General features: G+C 40.7%; 2 protein-coding genes across 9 annotated transcripts; one reads left to right on the top strand and one right to left on the bottom strand.

Annotated features, from left to right (window-relative positions):
• Positions 1 to 2,749: 2,749 nt before the first annotated feature.
• Positions 2,750 to 21,898, bottom strand: dusp28 (dual specificity phosphatase 28). Of its 8 annotated transcripts, XM_080292513.1 has the most exons (5): positions 21,664 to 21,802; positions 16,189 to 16,254; positions 15,946 to 16,033; positions 6,922 to 7,341; positions 2,750 to 5,231 (listed from the first exon to the last, which is right to left on the bottom strand). In XM_080292513.1, exons 4-5 carry the CDS (start codon positions 7,264 to 7,266, stop codon positions 5,130 to 5,132), a joined length of 447 nt encoding a protein of 148 aa, XP_080148639.1. In that variant the 5' UTR covers positions 7,267 to 7,341; positions 15,946 to 16,033; positions 16,189 to 16,254; positions 21,664 to 21,802; the 3' UTR covers positions 2,750 to 5,129. The 8 variants fall into 8 exon arrangements, with proteins under 8 accessions (XP_080148639.1, XP_080148638.1, XP_026005178.1 ...); XM_080292512.1 differs by having other exon boundaries at positions 15,946 to 16,254; XM_026149393.2 differs by lacking the exon at positions 15,946 to 16,033.
• Positions 11,672 to 14,433, top strand: LOC113010340 (uncharacterized). The gene is made up of 2 exons (XM_026149379.2): positions 11,672 to 11,843; positions 12,904 to 14,433. Exons 1-2 carry the CDS (start codon positions 11,672 to 11,674, stop codon positions 13,350 to 13,352), a joined length of 621 nt encoding a protein of 206 aa, XP_026005164.2. The 3' UTR covers positions 13,353 to 14,433.
• Positions 21,899 to 21,914: the final 16 nt, after the last annotated feature.

The raw sequence follows: 21,914 nt of genomic DNA, 5'->3' as shown, positions 1-21,914 counted from the left end.
GACGCAGCTGTTTGCTTTTTTAAAACCAGTGATTTCCACTAGTTCCAGACAATTTAAATTCCCTCTGACCTGTAGTGCTACGTATCTGTTTAAAATAATGTGAAATACTCAATTAATCAATGGAAAAATGTCTTCCTATAACAAAACCAAATGGTGTTTGCCTTTAGATGCTCTAAGTGCCAAAAAATATATTTGTATCAGCTGACTCTTTCCAGAAATTACTGATGAATTACTCAAAAAGAAAATCTTTGATGAAAAATGTAGGACTTATTTTCTTTGTATCAAATTACATCCATCAAATAAAGGAAAACATGCAAACATTACAGCTCAGCTGCTCTCAGTGTTTCAAGCCTCTCACCACACAGGTCACAGCCATAGTTTGGTAAGATATCATCGTCTCCTTGAACAGACAGATTTGATCATAGGCTAGGGTGGAGTCCTGTATCCATGAAGTGTACCTGCTAATTAGTACAGAATATGTCTTTGATTGGCTACACCACAGAGACTCTCTGTTAGTTTGATTCTTGGGTATTGAATATAGCTCCTGGGACATGGAACGTTACACCTCTGGTGGGGAAGAAGTCAGAACTAGTTGGTTCGAATTGTTGGCACTACGTTGGACATGTTTCTGGTGAGCCTTGGATCTGTTCATAGTTTTTTTATGGACAGAATATCTAGCTGTAGTAGTTATAAAAGGTTTTTATCTTTGGATGTTGTGGGATTTTCTTTGATGTGGTTCTGTGGCTTCATCGATTGGGGACCTTCAGCTTGTCCTGGAGCAGTTTGTGGCCGAGTGCGAAGGAATCAGGATTAGCATCTCCAAGTCCAAGACGACTGTTCTCAACCAGAAAAGGGTGGAGTGCCCGGGGAGGCATCGTGGTGGGGGGCAGCATCACGCCCCCCACCACGAAAAAAATAAAATAAAAAAATTGCTCGTACTCATGCTGCCCCAACATCATGCCAGTGCATATTGGGAATGGCACAGGCACCGATCGGTTTTCTATCGCCCATTTGCTGGGAGTAAGGGCGCCCTCCGTTTGCGAGGTGCGCCTGCTGCTGGTGGTACAGGGAGGAGAGGGCGGGGCGGCGGGGGATTCTCTGGCTGGCTGGAGCAGCATCTAATAACCAACTCGCAAAATAAAACAAAATAAAAACAAACCAACAAACACAAAAACACCAGACATCATGATACAGACTTATAATTTGCACCGATGTTTTTTCGAAATTCTACACGCGAAAAGTGAGCGCGAGAGCCCTCGGTGCGCCTGCTCGCTGCTGAAGTCAAAGTAAACTTTATTGTCATCTCCGCTACTTACAGTCCAGTATATAGAGAGACGAGACAACGAGGCTCCAGTTACAGCAGTGCAAGTAAACAAACAATAAATATAAGAAGAGTAAGAAAATAAAAATACACTTTAGGACTCGGGGTAAAGGGATCAATAACAATTTAACATTTATAATTTAGAGTTTGATGATTTAAAGTCTCACACAACCCGTTGAAAGGGGCGGTGGGCCCTGCTGCTTCCAAATAGAGCACATTTCATTCATAATGTTGTAAACCCAAGCCCATTATGTATTCATGATTTGAATCATGGGTTGTGTGAAATCCCAGAAATAAGCCCTATAGACAAATCGAATCTGTGAACTAAGGTGTTGGTCTGTTAGGTTATGTTGTGGTGATTCTCGGGTTGGGGGATGTGTGTTCATACTGGAGTGCAAGATTAAAACCAAGATGGACAAGAAAGGTTCAAAGCCATCAGGTGCTCAGTTTATAAAAAAGAGAAAAGAAGAGGAGGAGAAACGAGCAAAAGATACAGGTAAGCAGATGTGTCACTGGATAATGGCAGGTCATCCTGAAACAATCAGAGTCAGAATACTTTATTAATCCCGAAGGAAATTATGTGGGTTACAGGTGCTTCAAGAAGAAATGGTAAAAAAATAGCAACAGTAACAGACTAAACTCCAAACAATACATTATGTTACAGATTTTAATATTAATTAGTCATTGTCAGTTGTTGATTTGTCCTGTTCTCATTGTATGACGAATTATGATGGCTGTTTGGTAGCTGTTTGCATACTATGCATACTCTCTCTCTCTTCATATGTGTGTACGTGTGTGTGTTTCTCTGGCGAAATTCAGCATGGTTCCGACAACAGTTTTATGTTATTGTACAATCCTTAGTACATTTCGCGTGTGTGTGTTTGGGGGAGGGCAAAGGGAGTGTTCGCCCAGGGCGCCAAACAGGCTAGGACCGCCACTGGGGACGAGTTACTACCCAAGGTGTAGGAGTTCAAGTATTTTAGGATCTTGCTCACGAGTGAGACGTGCGATTGACAGTTAGGCTGGCGGGACATTCACAGTCATGCGGCTGCTGTACCAATCTGTTGTGGTAAAGAGAGAGCCGAATGAGAAAGCCAATTTGTTATTTCACTGGTATATCACGCCATCGGCCCTCTGCTCAACACCAGTAGGGGAAGTGTCTTGCCCAAGGACACAACGACCGAGACTGTTGGAGCCAGGGCTCGAACCGGCAACCTTCCGATTACAAGACGAACTGCCAACTCTTGAGCCACGATCACTAGACTAACAACTGTGAGCCTTACTCGTGTCTTTGGAGTATTTTTAATCAAATATTGTGGTTTGCAGTGTTTTTTACTTCAGCTTCAGAAACAAACACATCTCAGGACAGGAATAAAACATAAAGTTAAACCTCGGCCAACATATTGTAGACAATGACCACAGAGCTCATTTTTGAGTGATCAACATTTAACTTTATTTTTATTTTCTCACAAACGATTGTTTACAGCAGCCTGGTCTTAAAGAGGCAGGGCAGGATTATTTCTTTAAGCGCCTGTTATGGTAACACCCTTTAGCTAACACAGACATCTGTTTGCTTTTGTAATTATAGACTCATTACAATAAAAACTGAGGTCACAGGTGGTTTAAATAATATCTGTGCAAATAAAATCATTTCTTTTAGATTCTGATGGCAGCATCAAAAGGAGGACACACCTGAGATCAACAGTAAGACTCTGCAGACACCAAAGATTTTCACAAGGTTTTTTGTTTTGTTTATTAAAAGATAATTATTAACCAGAAGCAGCATTAAAACTCACAGAACACATTTAACATATAAAACTGCTGAATTTCACAGACTTACATGTTTTACATGACGAGATCGTTCAGACTTAATAAGCTGCCAAAATGTTAAAAATTCAGACCGTTTCCCACATAAGTACTTGAATATGTTTGTTTCTTTTCTACTATTTTAACCTGAGTATTTAATATGTTGTATATTTACAGAGCTTTAAGACATCTGATGGAGCATTAAAAAAACTGACAATTAATAATTCAGTGGCTCTTTAAGGCAAGACATTTTTGTTTGTGTTCTTTTGTTTTTATGCCCAGTTTCAAGATTTTGTGCTTTTAGAGATTAATAATTAATCTTCTTTCTTTCTTTTTGTTTTTTTGTTTAATTAAATATAAAAGACCAGGAACATGTTGCTTTCCTGTTCATGTCCAGGAAAATGTTTTTCCCGTGTATCATTCAGAGGCTGATTCATAGAATATTAATATAAACTGTTACTTGATCTCGACATTATTATCAGTTTTATAAGGTGATTTAAACTAAAAAGCTTTCAAATCTCTAACTTGTAACAACCTTTGACTTTACTATGACAACATAAAAAGTTTAAAGATTTCTGTTCTGGAAAATTTCAGCTTTTCACTTATTTAAATGAACAATTCCACGTTGGCATATGTTAACCTAAGTTCAAATTAAATCTCAGGTGAAGTTAAATTGGAGCCTCCTGGGAAATAATTCTTTGACAAATAATAAATGTAAAGGTTTTGTGTGAATTTAACAAGTTTTAACAGGAGAGGCTTAAGTACCTGGAAAGCTCCATATTATCGCATCTTAACTGAAACTCTCAGTGTAACATCATCCATGCTCTACAGTGAAACTGACCTAGGATCAGTGAGATAGCCTCCTAAGGTTACATCCTGTCAGAATAAAATCCAGGTGAGTTCTCATTTAATCAGGTTCACAAGAGAGACGCTGATGAAGATCGAAATCTCACGTCACGGTTTATTATCATCCCTGAGCTTCTTTGTGGATTTTTTTAATGTTTCAGATCAAATTAAAGAGGAGCCTGACTCGTCACGTGTTCACGGGGCTGCATTATTTTCTGTGTAAGTGATTCCACCTAGAGGTAAAAGGTGGGACTGCAGCCACGTGTGCTCAGACTTGGACAAGAAAAGAAAACTGAGTGTTTAGACAGAAAATAATCATTCTTTTTGATTTTCTTATGATTAGTGAACCACTGAGAGGACAAGCATAAAAATAATCAGTTTTTATACTATTTTGTTGCCAATTATGGTTTAAAGTATTTTATTTTAATTTAAATAGAAGTATTGGCTGCAAAGTAATCAATAGTGAAACCAACGGTGAGCAGCAACCTGATAGATCGTAACTGATAATTGGATAATAAATATACTTCTTAGTTCATATTTTGAACTTTTAGATATAAACCACATTTTCGCTCTTTTTGATGTCTTCACCTTTTATTTTCCACAAACTTGGTACAAATGTTGTCCTGTCTGTTTTTTCTTTAAGTGCTTTGTAACAAAGTAAAGGTTTATAAAAGAAATAATGTTATTGTGATTACGTACAGTAAATGAGCCTCGTTTTCTGTAGATGAACATCATGTAGTGTGTATATTCAGTACATTTAGGAGGTAACAGTTCCACCTTCACTTCAGCTTAGTTCAAATTTTATAGTTAATTTGTCTTCTTATGTTATTTGACTTGATTTTAAAACTTTCTATACTTTTTCTCATCATCTCCACTTGTTCAGTTTTTGTAATAAAAACTTTCCTTAAATATTGTTTTTATCAGGTCACATTTTAGATACTTGGATATCTTCAGTATCCTAACATTAAAATAAGTTCAATACATATTTGTTGGGACTTCTTTTTAAAAACAGGCCGTAATCTAGAGGTTAATTCATTCATCTAAGCCTTAATTAAAGTGACGGCGTGTAAAATCCTGCAGAAGAGGAGGACGGAGGTGAAGAAGCTTCAGCACTGCTTCTGTTTTCAGCTGCGGACTCTGAGTTTTGTAAGAAGGATCAGGACTTTCCTCGTCTCCGCTTCAGCTCCTCTTCGTATCTCTGCAGCTGAGACATGAAGCCGGGGTTCGGGTCGATCACGTGACGAGCCGTCTTGACTTTCTGGGAAAAGGGAAATGAACAGTGACGAGCTCTGGTTGTTTCTAAGGATCTGTGGTTGCTCTGCATGATTTGTATTTCTGTACTTTACAAGTTATTTTAATATTTTCTAAATATTTTTGTATTTCATAAAATTTTTCCTGTTTTCTCTTATTTGTTTTATGGACATATTTTTTTTTTGATTACCTGTCATGACGTTTGCAAAACTTCAGTCCTTCATTTCTGTCAAATCATAAAACTCATTTAATGTTTGAAGTTATCGGAGAAACTGTGGGAAAATATTTTAGTGAACAGTATAACATCTGATTTAAACTCTAAATATAAATTAATAATAAAAAGAAATGATGATTAATAAATAGATAATGCATAAATTCAGCTTCTTCTCAACACAACAAGATGTGGAAGATTTTTTAAAGTATTTATGTTGTTTTTCAACAATTTTTTCCAAAAAATTTTAATTTTACGTTACAAAAAGCAAAAAAGACATTAAACAAAGATGTGTTTCTGTTGTTGGGGTTAAACAGATAGTTAATGTTACGAATATAGGTCAGTAAATAAAATTTAATTAAATAACATTTTTTCTTTTTCATTTGAGCCAAATCTGCAGCACAAAACAGGACCAGGGGTGTCAGCCTTCAGAGAAGGGCTGAATTGTTGTATTTGTCCCTTCTGAGCATGAATATAGCAACGCTCAGTGTGCAGCTCATCTTTCAGTGTTGTGTTCAAGGGCACTTTGGATAATAAAAGCTTCAGCGTCAGAAAACAAACCTCTCAGCTGCAGGTTGAGCTCAGTCCTCCACATTTTTGACCTTCATGCAGCAGGATTGGGCTGATTTAGACGGCTCAAAGCACAGTGAGACTTATAAATAGGATGATTGGCATTTTAAAATCTGCAAAATAATACTTATTAAATGATAAACAAAAACTGTATGTGTGAAAAACTCTGAAGCAACCAAAAGTTCAGCACTTTTTCTGTGACTTGTGTTCACTCTATTACTCTTTCAGTCCTCAGACCTTCATTTGAAGACTTGATCATTATTTATCAGCACGTTCTCCCAAAGCGTAATGCTAGGTGACAAATCGTCAACATATTACGTTTTCAAGGCACCCAACACATTCCTAAATGACGAGATTGGAAAAATGAGGAAATATGACAACCGTTTGGACTCAATCTACACATCTTTGTTCATTTTCTTCAAACCTCTTGGGAAAACACTATTTAACGTCATTAAAGTGCTGGTTAAAGTTAGGAATAAAGTTATGGTTAGACTTAGGGAGAAGGTTAGGTATAGGGCTGGAATACATGGCTGGAAGGTCTATTACCGCGGGAGCGTCATTCCACTGGATTTCATCCATAACCTGGTGCGGACCATAAGAACGCGGAAGGTCACTTTTCGCGTTCTCACGGTCCGCTGCGGGACGTGACAAAACGTCGAGATGTTACGTCTCGGGAGAGAGAACAGTATTTATGGAACCTAACAGCTCCTCTAAGAGTGAACAAACTCAGCAGTTTGTTTAATCAATGTGCAGTTTATTTTCCAATAAACAAAGTGTCACATTTATAATCTGCCTCACAGTCAGCAGGAGGAGCTCGGGGTCTGTGGAGGGTGGACAAAGTTCATCACTAACACCAGATGCCAAAGTTGTAACCTGTACAAAAAGTAAAGTAGAGCAGGGTGGGATAGATCCTCACCTGTAAGGCGTCTGTCAGGGACAGTTTGCGGTGCTTCATCAGGTAGGCGATGCAGATCGTGGCCGAGCGGCTGCGTCCGTTCTTACAGTAGACGACGCTGCGTCCGCCGCGGTTCGCCTCCTTCTGGATGGCGTCGGCACAGCGGTCAAAGTGGCTGTACAGGTCCTCGTTGGGGTCGTCGTAGACGGGTATCTGCAGCTTGGTGATGCTGCTGGAGGGAAACGGCTGCTGCTTGGACACGTTGATGCAGAGCGTCACCGCCTCCTGCTGGATGAGCTCGTCGCTGCAGGCTGAGCGGGCGTTACTGATGAACAGAGCGTTGGTGACTTTACACAGCTGCAACATCCTGGCCAGGCTGTGGAAGAACTGACCCTCGTGGGCTTCCTTACACTGTCAGTGAGGCTCACAGGTAACTAGTGCCTGGAGAGAGAGCGGTGTCGGGTTCAGCAGTCTATTTAACACTGAGAAAATGATTAGTTAGTCTCTGACTCTGTCGCAGAGTTCAAGGCTACACCCGTCCATCCACTCTGACTTCCTCCTAAAAGTAAAACTAAAAGGAACGACATTCATTCTTTACTTTTAGTTATTATTTAAATGAATATCTTTTCTGCTTGCTGAAGTAGAAGTGTGAAGGTAGAGCCTCGCGTAACTTCTGATGTGCGTTTGTCAGCTTCTTTTTTTAACTGTACAGTGTTTCACTTGCTGCATACTGAGCTGAATCTTTTACAGATATTACAGATTTGTTTTTTGTTAAAGAAAAAAATAACCTTCTCTTTACATACCAGGTCTTGAATAATCTGGTCGTCTCATATCGTAAAACTCTATCATGTTACTCCATCAGTCGTTAACTTTTGTCTTCTCTCTCCTACAGTTTCTTTTTTCTCATTTTTCTTCATGTGTTTCTCACAGAGGATTGTTTGATTACCTCTAATATTGTATTGTACAGCTTCTGCTGTTACCATATAAAGCGCTTTGTAGTGGTAGTGGTATAAATAATAACACGTTTAATGTATTGATGAAAAATATATTTGCAAGATTAATCAGGACCTTATTCACTGGATCACATATGAGATTCTTTTGCTTTTCCTTGTTTCACATTTCTGTAAATAAAAGCTGGATAAAGTACACATCAGGATATCAGCTCGCGCTACAGGATTTTTAATCACTTAAAATAAATGTAATCATTTAACCTATTGATGATTCACAAAGAAAATAAATCTTAGTTGAAGCATTTTACTTGGCATATGTCATCTCAATAATATAATAAAGGTACAGACATTAAATATTCTCTGTGGCCCCAGTGACAGAGATTTAAGATGTTCAGTTAACCTACAGAAACAGCAGGCAGTGAACGCCTCACACTCGCTGAACACAAGGACGCCGTGACTCACGTGCGGCTGATCTTCAGGCTCCTTCACGCTCAGTTTGTGCTTTAAAGACGCGCCATGTTCGCTTCGTGCTGACAGGAGAGCTCAGACTGCTCCGGTCTGTTCAGGCCTCCTCATGATGACCCGGAGCTGTTCTGACCCGCACACCGACACCGCACACAGAACAGCGCACACACCACAATGCTGCTATATTTACCGCTGCTGACAGCCGCTCTGCTCTGGGTCTTAAAGCTGCTCAGATCCATGACTAAAATAGATGAATATTTGATTTTCATTTGATTTTATTATTATTGTTTTTATATGTTTTTGGAACTGGGTTTGTTTGCATAAAGATTGAAATGATAATTTTAATTACAGATAAATTACATATAAAAAATAAGCATCTGTATTGTATAAATATTGCACCTGTTAATGCCATAAATAATTCTGTAATTTTTTTTGTTTGGATTTGTACTTTTAAATTTATATTAACTTCTATCAGGCTTCATGCACCAGTACTTACTTTACTTAAAAAAAAAACTTAAAATGAATGAAACAATGACTTCACCTCATCATATTTTTATTTATTTATCATCTTAATATACTACAATGCCAACAAAATAAAATAAAATAAGTAATATTCAGTCAATTTCATCTGCTTACTTTGCTTTATTTTCTCCTTATTGTTTGTTTTTGATCCTCTTTTCAGAAAATGATCCCAAAAACAAATTATGTGCATGAAAAGAGTCGATGCGAGCAGGTAAAGTCATTGTTTCATTGTTCTTAATTTTTTATTATTTTTTTTATTTTTATTTTTTATTTATTTATTTTTTTGGGGGGGGGGATTTATTTATTTATTAAAGAAATTAATGATTAAACTGTTATTGTTGTATATGTATTACTGACACTTTAAGAAGAGAGCAGGCAGAGTGGAGTGGGTGGATGATTTGTGACTGAAGGAGAAGGTTTACACGATGGTAGTAAGAGCTGCTGTGATGGCTGCTCGGGTGACATGACACGTGACACATACATGATAAGCTGTAAATCTTATAAATGTCGCAGTGATGATTTTTAGTAATTCTTTAAAAGACAAGTGACATGACACTGTGACAGCGACATCAAACAAATAAACACGCTGTCAGATTATGGTATAAGACCATATTATACAGTGAAAATGGAAATGATGGCGGAGGGTAACACCACCTGGGTCTGGGTGCAGTTCCCCCCTCCAGGGGCAAGGGTACCTAGACCCGGTTCGTAGAGTACGCTTGGGGAGTGTGATCGTGTGTACAGCGTCTCTTTATGTCTGTCTCCACGTTGGTTGAGTGTGGAGTAAGTGCATATGAGAGCATGAGGGTGGGAATAGATGTTTGTATCTGTGTGTGCCTGTATGTCTGTGTCTATATGTCAGGTTGGGTGTCAGGCGCCACCTCTCTGGGGACATCTCAGGCCCTCCAAGGTTTGGAGGCCTATCTCCACCCACCACCACTTCCCTGCCAGTGGCGGACTCCCTCAGGTGTCGGTGCGTTGGTGGTTCTTTGTGTCTGGGGATGGGCGTCCAGGTACACACCGGCTCACTCCTTGGTGGCCACTTATCGGGGCCTGGAGCCTGGGGCTCGCTCGGGCCACTTCGGAGGTGGGGTGCCCCCGGCCTCTCGGCCTGGGGCTCGGTCACTCAGGCGCAGCTGGCTGCCGGCGGAGCTCACGGGCGCGTCACTGCAACTCCCCCTGGCTTCTGCTCCGCGGCTGCTGAGTGAGCCCTCATCTGGGACTCTCCTCAGCTCTTTCTGGGACAGTGGCACAGCTGCCCCTCTGTTGGTCTTCCTTGGTCTCTTGTGTTCTGGGGGCCTCTGGATGTCTGGAGTTTTGATCTCCTCCATACCTGCTTCATGCCCTGGAGGACGGGGCTGTGGCCCCCCCACACCCTCTAGCAGATCATTACATGAAGGAACCTTTTAAAAACAAGCGCGTCCATGCTCACAGGTGTACACACGGGTGATCACACCCACAAACTACACCCTTTTTGGCTCCTACCTCAAAGCACACTGTGTTCTGTTGATCTTATGTGCTGCACAATAATGTTTAACATTTAGTATTTACTGTCATATTCCCATATATCAGGGGTGCTCACACTTTTTCCGCATGTGAGCTACTTATAAAATGACCAAGTCAAAATGATCTACCCACTACAAAAATCCAAAACATAAACTTATTTATAAATATATTGAGGATTCTTTATATCTACAATGTATATACATGCATAACCGCAATATCCAATATTTCACAACACAATTAACTATGTAAATTTTTTGTCATTACCTGAGTTTACTCTGATGACTTGCACTGAATTGAATCAGCCAGGGATGCATAGTCCGGACAGTAGCTGCTGACGGCCAGGTTTAAGAGAAAAAACCGAGAGCTAAAAATTGGAGTTAACTCGCTGACTAGCTTGTCAGTTTTACTACACTTCGCGCCGCTGTTTGCGCATGCGCAGCGACCTAAGCGTCAGAAAAAATCTGCTGTCATCTGACTGGCTTCCCTGTATCAATCAAGTGACGGGATGGATGATAGGCTGGCATCTATTTTTTAAATGCCATGCGATCTACCAATACTACCTTTGCGATCGACTGGTCGATCGCGATCGACGTATTGAGCACCCCTGCCATATATCATTGTGATGTTGTTTATTCTATTACTCTTGTTCTCTTCTGCTTGTTTTCTTTTTTCTTTCTCAGCAGGTGATCCAGGTGATTGATATATGCATTTTTTTCTTCTTTTTTTCTCTGCCCGTTCTGTTGGTTTTTGTCTTTTGCCCTTCTCCCCCGTCCCTCTTCTCAGCTGTTTCTCTTTCCCTCTTTCTTTCTCCCCTTCTTTCCCCCAGTCAAGTCTGTCCCATATTCAGTAAGTGAAAATAAAATAAACAATAAAAGGTGAATCAAATGGACCATTATGGCAAGGCTGGGATGGTCAATTTGGTAAAGTAAATCCGTTGGGCATCTTTCTTTGCCTTTAGACAACAATTCTGAGGGCAAAAGAGCCAAACGGGACAGACAAAAAAAAAAAAAGGAAATGATGGCGGCCTGCGATTACTTACTTTCAATAACTGTGCCAGTACAAAAAATAAAAAATAAAAAACAATAATAAAATAATAAAAAACAACAATAATAACTATTATTATTATTATTATTATTATTATTATTATTATTATTATTATTATTATTATGTAAGAAATAACGTTTGGCAGTAATTTACCGAGAGCGGAACTTTAAAAAACGTCTCAGCTTCATTCAGAACCTTTAATGGTGCAGCACACAGCGGAAGCAGATTCAGCAGAATCCGGAACTGTAGAAGGACTTGTGCTGATCGTTTAATCGAAAGTAAAAATGTCCACAGTGGAGTTTCTGATAAACTTTGTCAACGAGCGGCTGTCTGCCGCCGTGGATGAAATTTTCACGGTGTTTGAAAACACGATCGTCAAATACGAGCAGGACATCGAGCGGCAGCGCAGGCTGCTGGAGAGCTTCTGGAAGCCGGAGATCAAGCTTCAGAGGATCGGTAGGCTAACCGGGATGAATGAGTGTGAGCCTGCGGGAGCTCCGAGCTCTTTATGTCATCCTCGCAGACCAAAGTAACAATAGTAATATTAATAATGATAATAATAATAATAATATGAGAAATGCGGAGTTAAAAGCAGACACCTTCAGCTTTTAGAAAGATCAGACTGAGGTCAGAGCAGCAGAGACGCTGACGGCTCAGCATGCCCACCGGCAGGTAACGTGGCTCCGGCGGATTAGCGGTAGCGGGCTCCTCAGGTCTGTACACTTGTAGAAATCACCGTAACTCACCGAGTCTGTCACAGCTTCTAACGCCAGACTTGTAGTGATGATACAGCACAGCTGGGTGGTGTAGCTCAGCAGCTCACCTGCTAACCAGAAGGGTGGGGGTTCCCTCTGCTCCAGAGTGTCTGTGGGCAGGATGCTGAACCTGAGCTGCTGACTGTTGGATAGGTGCAGAAAAGTGTGTGTGACAGAATGGGTGAAGGAGACATGTTGTAGAGTAGAAAAGTGTCATTAGGACTTTTGTATTTTTTTGTGTGTTTGGTTTGTGAAATTGGATCAGAAGGAAACTAGTACCTGCACTTAGCTGATCTGTACTTGTACTCTGTGTACTGTATTAAATCTACTCTGCAGATACGTTATAACCAGATCTCTCTGAAACCCAAGTCACATCAGTTCCTCCTGTGAACTTCCAGCTACTTTTTCAACAAAGGTTTTGAATTAATCAGAAAATAATCACTATCATCTCAAAATAAAGACTCCCTGAAGCTCCTGGAGGGAGCTTGTCTGTTGGAATGGACGCAAGAGCATTTACAAAGATGTGGAAGAATATGTCAAACATGTTTACCTCTTAAAATTTCCCCAGCAGAGTAGGTAGGGAGGCAGAATAATGCCCTGGCATTTTATTTGCTTCCGACGGCTGGCACAGCTTATATGACACACGAGACGCGACCACAAGGTCTCAAACACCAACACAGAAGTTTAAATCACCTGCTAGGTCAGGATTGTACTCTGTGCTTATTTATGGACTGTTACTAACATTTATCTTGTCCCTGCAGACCACCCACAGCTCCACGTCACTGCAGCAGAGAAGGTTCTTCCTAAAAAGCGTCTCTGTAACCAGGAGAGGAACTGCAGCCTGAACCAGGAGGAACCAGGGCCTCCTCATGTTAAACAAAAACACAAGAAACTGTTGTCCAATCAGCAAGAACCAAAGCGTCCACAGATCAAAGAACAGCACAAACTCAGGAGGGAGGGAGTGCAGTCGGCACTGAAGCGTCACACCGAGAGCTTTGTGGTGACTCCTGTTTATGAGGAACATAGAGAACAGGAACCAAACGATGGCCAGATTCTCTTTCACAGCTCCCCAAACTGGAGTCTGATAGGAAGCAAGCACGTGAGGTCAGGATCAGCCGCAAATGTGGACGAGAAACAAAGAAGGAAGCGCAGAAGAAAGGCCAATGAAAGAAACTGTAGAAAACTCTCACACGTCCAAGAGTCAGCATAAAAAAGTCTGCAAAATGTGAAGTGGGTAAAAAAAACTTGTATGAAAAAGTCCCAAATGCTGAAGCTTCCCAGGATCCGCACACGTGAAGCTGCACACGTGTGACACATAGTTGTAGGTTGTAAACTGTCACTCCACACAAGAAGTTGTGTTCAAGCAAGATTTGCACTAAATGTCACAGAAATACAGCAAACGTGTGTTTCAGGCTGCAAGAAAGCTGCACGAATATCTTTGGGGAAAAATATGTTTCGAAGTCAGTCACAAGCATTTCATACGTTTCAAAGATTTTTATTTGCAAATAAACTGCTGAACGAGTCGGTGTTTGCAGAGACAACGTGTGCTGCAGCTCAGCTTCTGGGTCAAATCCTGATTGTTCCTGCTTTATCACAGCTCCAGGATCAGTTTGTGAGCTTCTGCTCTTCCACCTGCTTTTTAAGGTTTGACCAAACTAACTGTCAGTCGATGACCAGCTGAACGTTTTCCAGCATATCACAAGAAAGTGATACCAAGTCGCTCGGAGGAGAATCAAATGAACATTTTGGATCTGTGACCAGGAAACTCCTGGGATTTACATACATTTGATTTATTTGGCAATAAAATTCTTTTAAAAGTGTGAAATGTTCCCGATGGTTCTCGATTACATCATAAAATCATGTAAAACAGCAAATTTGTGCCAGTAAAAAAAACCAAGTCTATAAATGCAGACTAACAGAGCGAGCTGTGAGGCCATCTTTGAGTTTCTCTGAGGTCCTGGAGGAAAAGCTTACACGTTTGCACCACGTGTGTAGTTCCTGATGTCAGTATTAGAAACAAATTGTAAATATTCCGTTCTTTTTTGTTTTATTTTAATAAATGAGGTGAATTAAAGACCGAAGCTCTAAATTCTAAATGAGTTTGTTACTGAGTAACTGTGCATGTCCTTTCAGCTTTCTTTATTTTATTAATCATGTATAAATGCACTAGTTGTACATAGATTGATACGTCTGATGTTTTGAAGATGTTTTGTCATCTTTTCATTGTTCAGGTTTTTTAAAGTGACACTCGAGTTCTGGACGTTTTCTTTAATAAATGATTCACAAACCAACAGTCGGCTCTCTGGGATCCTTCATCGCACTCGCGAGCGCTTAAGTCAGACATGGCGTCTCCTGCTGTTTCATCACTAAGCCCACACGTTTACAGATGTTTTGCTGTGGCCTCCATGTGAGAAACAGCTCATCGTTCGTTGGGCACTCAGCAGCTTCATTCTTCTGAAGCTCAGATTGAAATGTTGTTTTGACTAATAGACAGCAGGGGGCGCCTCCTCACATGCAAAAGGAAGCAAGAAAATGAACCTGCTCTTCTCTTGACCTCTGACCTCAGTAAATAATTTCCTGATGAGTTTGTCACAGAAACTGTGCTCCTGTGAATTCTGTGGGAAGGGTTTCAGTCAGAACAGCGATTTAACGGCTCGCCTGAGGATCCACACCGGTGTGAAGCTGCATACTTGCAAAACATGCAGGAAGTGTCTCCAAAATCACTCGAGCGTAGCGAGCCACGTGAGAATCTACATGTGGGAGAAACTACATCTGGAAAAAAAATCTGAAGAGGTTCAGCTTCATGACGCCATTCGAGAGGATCATGAGAGTCCACGCAGACGAGAAGCTGTATTCTTGTTAACTGCGCGGGAAACGGTTCACTCAGAGCGGCAGTGTCCACATGAGGACTCGCATGGGCAGGAAGCCGTTTCCTGCAGGATGTGTGGGAAAAGTTTCAGAAGCAGCAGCAACCTGCCGGTCGACACGAGAACCACAGAGTGGAGAACGGGGAAGCTTCCAGGCGGGACGCCACAGAGCTGAAACATCAAATCACAGATGATGGAGAAATCATCTGTGACTGAAATGTCCATCACCCAGAGTCAGAGCGCTGTTAGAGGAGTTATGAATGCACCAACCCCGTGTTTGGGCTGGATATTAGTCTGATGACAGAAACCGGGTCAAGTGTCCTGACAACAGCTTAGTCTGTGGGCTGATCTAGTTTTTTCAGCTCTGAGCTGTTCTGTGTTTCACAAGACGACTGCAAAGAAATAAAGTCCTGTTTTTATTTATTGTTTTACTTACTTTGAACATAAAAGAACGATTCAGTTTCTTCCTCATCGTGATGAATAAATCATTTCATAGGTGTTGATGTCAATACTGGAAAGGTTCAGTCAGTGTATCTCTGTGAAAATACTGTCTTCAGTTTTTACAAAATATCTAAAATACATTTAAACATCATGCTGTTAACTTTTCTAATATTTAAAATGTCAGCAGCTCAAATTCTTGGTATAAAAATGAGACGTGACAAGAAAATGAACGAGGAACTGAGACCGTCGCTTATTGAAAAAGAAATCAGCGCCTTTTGTTAGATTCACGCACCCTGTTTGACACATGTGAAGAACTGGTGATATTCTTCCTGCCTTACAATGTGTCAGATTCATGAAACAAGGTTTGTGTGTGATTCAACCCACAACCCGCTGTTTTCATTACATGCTCATTATAAAAATGTCTTTTTCGTCACAGAGACCTTTCGTATTTCAGAACGGTCTCATGTACAGAGACCAAGCTGAACTTGAACTTACACGACCGGCGTGAGGGCGCCTTGGTGTTCCCCGAGACGAGCCGGAGGAGGTGGTGGTGGAGAGCGTGGTCTGGGCTTCTCTGCTGAGGCTGAGCCAGCCCCGGATAAGCAGAAGCAAATGGATGGATGGACATTTGACATGTTTTCTATGTTCTATTGTAATGTGACCTGTTTTTACATTTTACAGCCCATCCAGACTTTTAGGAATTTGTTTTAGTTTATGACTCACGTGATTTTCACTTACATTTAATCTTTTTGATCCGATTCTTCTGGCAGCAGAAAACCTTCACAGCAGTCAGACTTCATGTTTCTGTCATTAAAAACATTTACAGTCATGTCAGGGTAATAAAAAGACAGCTCTAAAGGTGTTTTCATATTTGTTTAATGCTGGTTTAAAATGCAGGCTGATGCTAATAATGCACAGCATCTTTCATTCTTTTTATTACTTTTAAATGTAATTTTGGGCTTTGACCAGCAGGAGGAACTAAACCCTGATAAAACAGAAACAGACAGGCTGACTACAATGTGCAAATTTTAATCAGGTGCCTCAGATGGAAACATAACGTAAAACCAAACAACATCATTTATATTTCATATAAAATCTGGAAAATTTCACACTTGACTCATAATCAGTTTTTCTGTACAATAGTTCAGTACGTTTAAATAAACCATGCAACACTCGTACTTTAAGTATTTTCAGAGTTACAGGCCCTCTAAGTACACAGAGGTGGGGTAAACCGTGGTCCTTATCAGTTCACCATGTTCTTCCAGCAGGTTCAGGAGAGAGAAACATTAACAGAGGTTTTAAAGTCCTTAATTTCAGATGAAACATTAACACCTCACACATTTAACAAGATCTTCTTCATTTTGACCTCCTTCACTCCTGCTGTGTAGCTTCAGTTACCCTTGCAATACAACAAAGTTATACAATTACTGCTATTATGACACCAGGTGATACTTGGAGTATAAATTACTGTTAGGTGAATGAACCTGAGTAACTGGTGCTAAAAGAATGATTGTTATCCAACATCTACATCTAATATTGCCTCAGCTGCGTGTCCCAATCACAAACACTGCACACAGGAACAAGCTGAGACAACGTGCTCGGACATAAAACTATTTGAAACAGGAGCGATGTAACACAGAATGCAGTCATCTGAAAATCGTTTGAACGTTATATCTGCCTGCAGAAAGCACACTGACAACATTTCAAATGTTGTACAGGCCTCAGAGTACAACCCACTGAATCCATGACATCATCATACGCCCTTACAAACATCCACATTTCAATAAGACCTATTCAATAAAAACTGAAATGCACTTATTACAGATTCACCACATCTACTGGACAATTTGACAAAGATTGATTGTGCAGTCTGACACACTGATCCAGGCCCAGGCAGCTTCATCGAACACAGCCTGCTATACATCGCTTAAAAACTGAAAGCTCTACTTAACGACTTCTGTTCCCAGACGTATTTTCCACTCAGACATTACAGGCCTGACTTTCCTCCTGAGAGTCTGTGGGCTGTTAAACTAACACTGAGTGAAACTCTTCCCACATGTCTGGCAGGACTCCTTCTCCTGCAAATTTATATTTTCATGTGTGCAGACACGTTACGACGATTGATGAAGCTTTTCCCACACTTTGCAAGAGTACGGTCTCTATCTATTGTGAATCCTCATGTGGACGTTCAAACCGCCGCTTTGAGTGAAACTTTTGCCACATATTGTACAAGAGTAGTCCTTCTGGCCTGTGTGGATCTTCATGTGTCGCAGCAAATGGCCACTCTGCCTGAAGCTGTTTCCACACAGTTTACAGGAATACGGTTTCTCGCCCGTGTGGATCGCCGTGTGCCGTTTGAACGCTGAAGCGTCAGAGAACTTTCTCCCACAGCTCTTACAGATGTGCGGTTTGTCACCCGTGTGGATTCTGCTGTGGACGGTCAAATCACTACTCTGACAGAAGGTTTTCCCACATATTTTGCAGGAATACGGCTTCTCTCCCGAGTGAATTAACGCATGCCGTTTCAACGCCGATGACTGAGAAAAGCTTTTCCCACAGGCATTACAAAGGTAGGGCTTCTCGCCTGTGTGGATTCTCATGTGAATCAACATTTTATCTCGAGCTCGGAAACCTCTCCCGCATGTTTCACAAGAAAATGGCTTCTCCTCTGCGATGCCACTTTGGTGATACTTCATTATATAAAGCTGATAGAACTCTTTCTCACAGGTGCTGCAAGCGTACGGCTTCTCTGAGGTTCTGTGTTGGTTCCCGTCATCTTGAAAGTCTTTCCCACAAACATCACATTTACTGACAGAGTCTAAATTGCTGTCACTGTTTCTGTGACGGCTCTGCTTTGGTTTCAGCTCTGCATTTCTAGTTGATCCTGAGGCTACATCAAAGCTTCCTTCGTTCAAGCTCTCAGTTTCAGGAGAGCTGGGAGAGAGGAGCTGATCACAGTTTGATTCTGACTCGCTGAGGTCACTGTCCTCATAAGCAGGAGTCACCATAAAAGTATCGATCTCCTCCTTTAGTAGGAGCTGCTTTCCCTCCTGACTGATGAAGAGTTCTTCCTCTTCCTCTTTGATTTGTGGAGGTTCTGGATCCTCCTGGTCCAGACGGGAGTTTCTCTCCTGGTTACAGAGCTCCTCTTCCTCATTCTGACTGACACACAGAAGATCTGAGGGGACAAACGGACACATGAAAAGTTCCTAGTGTGACGATTACGTTCTGGGGAATGTAACCACATGTTTTTAAACCAGCAGGGACAGTGTTTTTATCTTAGAGAGTTTTGAAATGTGTTCTGCTGCTCTTAATTTGAATATTTCTTTTTAGTTCTACTCACTTCCTCACAAGGATTTGCCCTTTGCTCAGCCCGCAGTGTGAGCAAGATTGTTGTTAATAACTTACCTGGTTAAATAAGGGTTACCCTTAGTATAAATTGGCATTACATGAAAGTACTGCATGTCCCCATTTTAAGTTCAGTTGGTCTGTCTTCCATACAAAACACAGATGTTTAGGATGTGAAGTCATAGTGGGTTTTTTTTTTAAATTCACATCCTGCCTCATTTTACCACCATACCATACCACCTTTATTTATAAAGCACTTTAACATAAAACCAGAGTTCACAAAATGCTGTACATGCTAAAAGCATAAGTAAAGAAAATTAAAATGAGATAAGATAAAATAAATAACTAAAAAACTAAAATAAATTGAAACATGTCAAAACAAATTGAGTCAACCCCTCTAATCAATGCCAAAGGCTTCAGCGAATAAATATGTTTTAAGAAGACTTTTAAATTCAGAGAGAGAAGAGGCCTGCCTAACATGCAAGGGTAGATCATTCCACAACTTTGGAGCAACTACAGCAAAAGCACGATCACCTTTAGATTTATACTTAGTTTTTGGTACCTTAAGGAGCTGCTGATTGGCGGACCTAAGGGAACGGGGAGGTGTATATGGTTATAGTAGCTCTGAGAGGTAGGGGGGGCCAGGCCATTAAGAGATTTAAAAGCAAATAAGAGAATTTTAAAAACAATCCTAAAATGTACAGGTAGCCAATGGAGTGAAATTAAAATTGGGGTAATGTGCTCAAACTTTTTTGTTCCAGTTAAAAGACGTGCTGCAGCATTTTGCACAACCTGCAGGCGCCTAATGGACGCATCACTAACCCCAAAATAAAGTGCGTTACAATAATCCAGCCTAGAAGTAACAAAGGCATGGATTACTGTCTCAAAATGCTGTTTCGATAAGATAGGCTTTATTTTGGCTAATTCCCTCAAATGAAAAAAGCTAGATCTTACAACAGCTCTGACCTGGCTTTCAAGTTTAAGATTTGCCTCTATTTTAACTCCCAGATTAGTGATGACTGGTTTAACATACATTTAACATTTTGTTTTTTAACAACTTTTAAACACAGAAATTCACAAGGAAAAAAAAAATCACGACGTGCTTTTAGTTTAAACAAATGATTTGTGTCGACAGACTTCAGGCCAAACATGCACCAAATGGGCAATACTACAGGACCACACCTGCTAATCTTTAAACCCAGGTGTTTACAGTCCCGCTGCCACAGCTGTAGAAATATCAAGCTTCTAGCCAAGCAGCCCTCAAACCAAACAACAGAATGTTTGGTTTGAAAGAGCTCACTGAATTTGAGCGTGGTGTTGTAAGAAGATGCCATCATTGCAACATGTCAGTTTGTGAAGTTTCTTCCTTCCTGGTTATTCAACAACCAACTGTTGATCAGATTACATAACACATAAGTCACCGATACTATTGCCTCAGTAAATGCAGAGCTCCAAACCAATTTCTTTATATTTAGATAGGAAATAGAAGGTGCTGTGATCAGTAGAAACATGTGCAAACATATGTGGAATTAAAGTAAATAAGGCAGAAACAGAGTTTGCACAACACACGACTAAAGCAAAGATTCTGCACCGTATTAAATCAGAGTGTAATAAAAACTAAATGAATGCAGCATCTAATGATAATAGTAAAGTACGTAAGTATAAAGCAGCTCTTTGGAGGGGCTCCTTTTTTGCAACGCTACCTAAATCTTGTGCTATATTAATGTAATAATAAAATAATATCAATGAGAATATAAACTTAAAATTTAAACTAAAGTTAACTTAATAAATGTGCTCTGCTTAAATCACTCAAGTAGAAAACGAGCAGAGAAAAAGAAGGAACATTTCCTTTGCCTACATAGTAAGGGGTGTCAGGAAAATGAGTACAGTCGGAGGTTAAAGTGGATTTAAGCAGGCTGTGAAAGCCTAAAATTGGTTGTAGTGGCTCAGCTCAGGGAAAGACTCACCACTGCTGTTGAGAGCTGCAGTAGAATTTCTTTGTGAACAGGATGTGATCAGCTGATCTAAGGTTTACTGCTTTTTGTGGATTTACACAACTGAATTTAACAAGCAGATGTTTCATGAGCTGTCCTGCTCCATCCTTTTGCATGGTTTAGAATCAGCTTGCTAAATTCACAAGACCTTCCCAAAAACAGACGCCATCTGGATGAGAGCAAATTCCCTCATCCATTCTCTGCTGCTTGTCTGTATATACCTTTCAGCAGTGATGGATTCTTTCCAGATGTGGATGCTGCCAGTTTCACAAGCACTGATTCATCTCCCTCCATACATCAGAGAGGCAAGCTTTTGAACTGAACACTGATGGCCATTCTCATCTTTAGTCTTGTGTTCAAATTAAATTACCATTCGACCAAAATGGTTTTCATTCTCCCTCGGTCCATTTTAAATGAGCTTTGGCAGCATTTCTGGATCACGCTACAGCAAACTGCTCACAGACATGATTTCTGGACGCTTTCCTGAGACCATGCTGTGATTTCCATGACAGCATCATTTCTGACCTGCTGCCAATTAAGCTAATTAGATACAAAATGTTCCTCCATCTGTTTCTTCTTAGTACCACCTCCATTTTCCAGCCAACTTTTCTTTGAGCTGTCAAAAATGATTTTGTCTTAAAATTGTTCATTTCTCAGTTTAAAGACTTGATGTGTTCTTTATGAATAAAATATGGGTTTATGGGATGTGCAGACTATTGCATTCTGGTTTTATTTACATTTTTCACAGCAGCCAGCTATTTGGGATTTGGGTTGTATGTAATTTGGCGTTTCTCTCTCTTTTTTTCTCTTTGGGAAAAACCTGCAGCTCCCTGCTACCCCTAAAACCCTGCAACATGTCATCGTTTCTTACCGATTCTGTGTAACTTTATCTCAGGCTTCCAGCTGATGTCCAGCAGCTCCTCCTGACAGCGGACGAAGGTTCGCTCCACATCCGTCTGACAGAGTTCATGAGCCGGAGGAAAACACTGAGCTGAAGACATCCTACCTCCAGCAGCTAACGCTGCTAGCGCCTGCGCCGCTGCTGTTTACGACCCGAGTGTCACACTGTCGAGTTCCGGCAGAAGAGAAGGGAGTGAACTGTAGTTCCGCCCGTGTTTTATT

Source organism: Astatotilapia calliptera, chromosome 18 (assembly GCF_964374335.1).
Source record: "Astatotilapia calliptera chromosome 18, fAstCal68.1, whole genome shotgun sequence".
NCBI lineage: Eukaryota > Metazoa > Chordata > Actinopteri > Cichliformes > Cichlidae > Astatotilapia > Astatotilapia calliptera.
This window is presented reverse-complemented; position numbering and strand designations above follow the sequence as displayed.

Coding starts and splice junctions, on each gene's coding strand:
- LOC113010340 (XM_026149379.2), top strand. CDS start 11,672: ATGTCCACAGTGGAGTTTCTGATAAACTTTGTCAACGAGCGGCTGTCT. Junction 11,844..12,903: donor GATCAAGCTTCAGAGGATCG/GTAGGCTAACCG, acceptor TTGTCCCTGCAG/ACCACCCACAGCTCCACGTC.
- dusp28 (XM_080292511.1), bottom strand. CDS start 21,793: ATGTCTTCAGCTCAGTGTTTTCCTCCGGCTCATGAACTCTGTCAGACG. Junction 18,629..21,663: donor GATAAAGTTACACAGAATCG/GTAAGAAACGAT, acceptor TTGTCCCCTCAG/ATCTTCTGTGTGTCAGTCAG.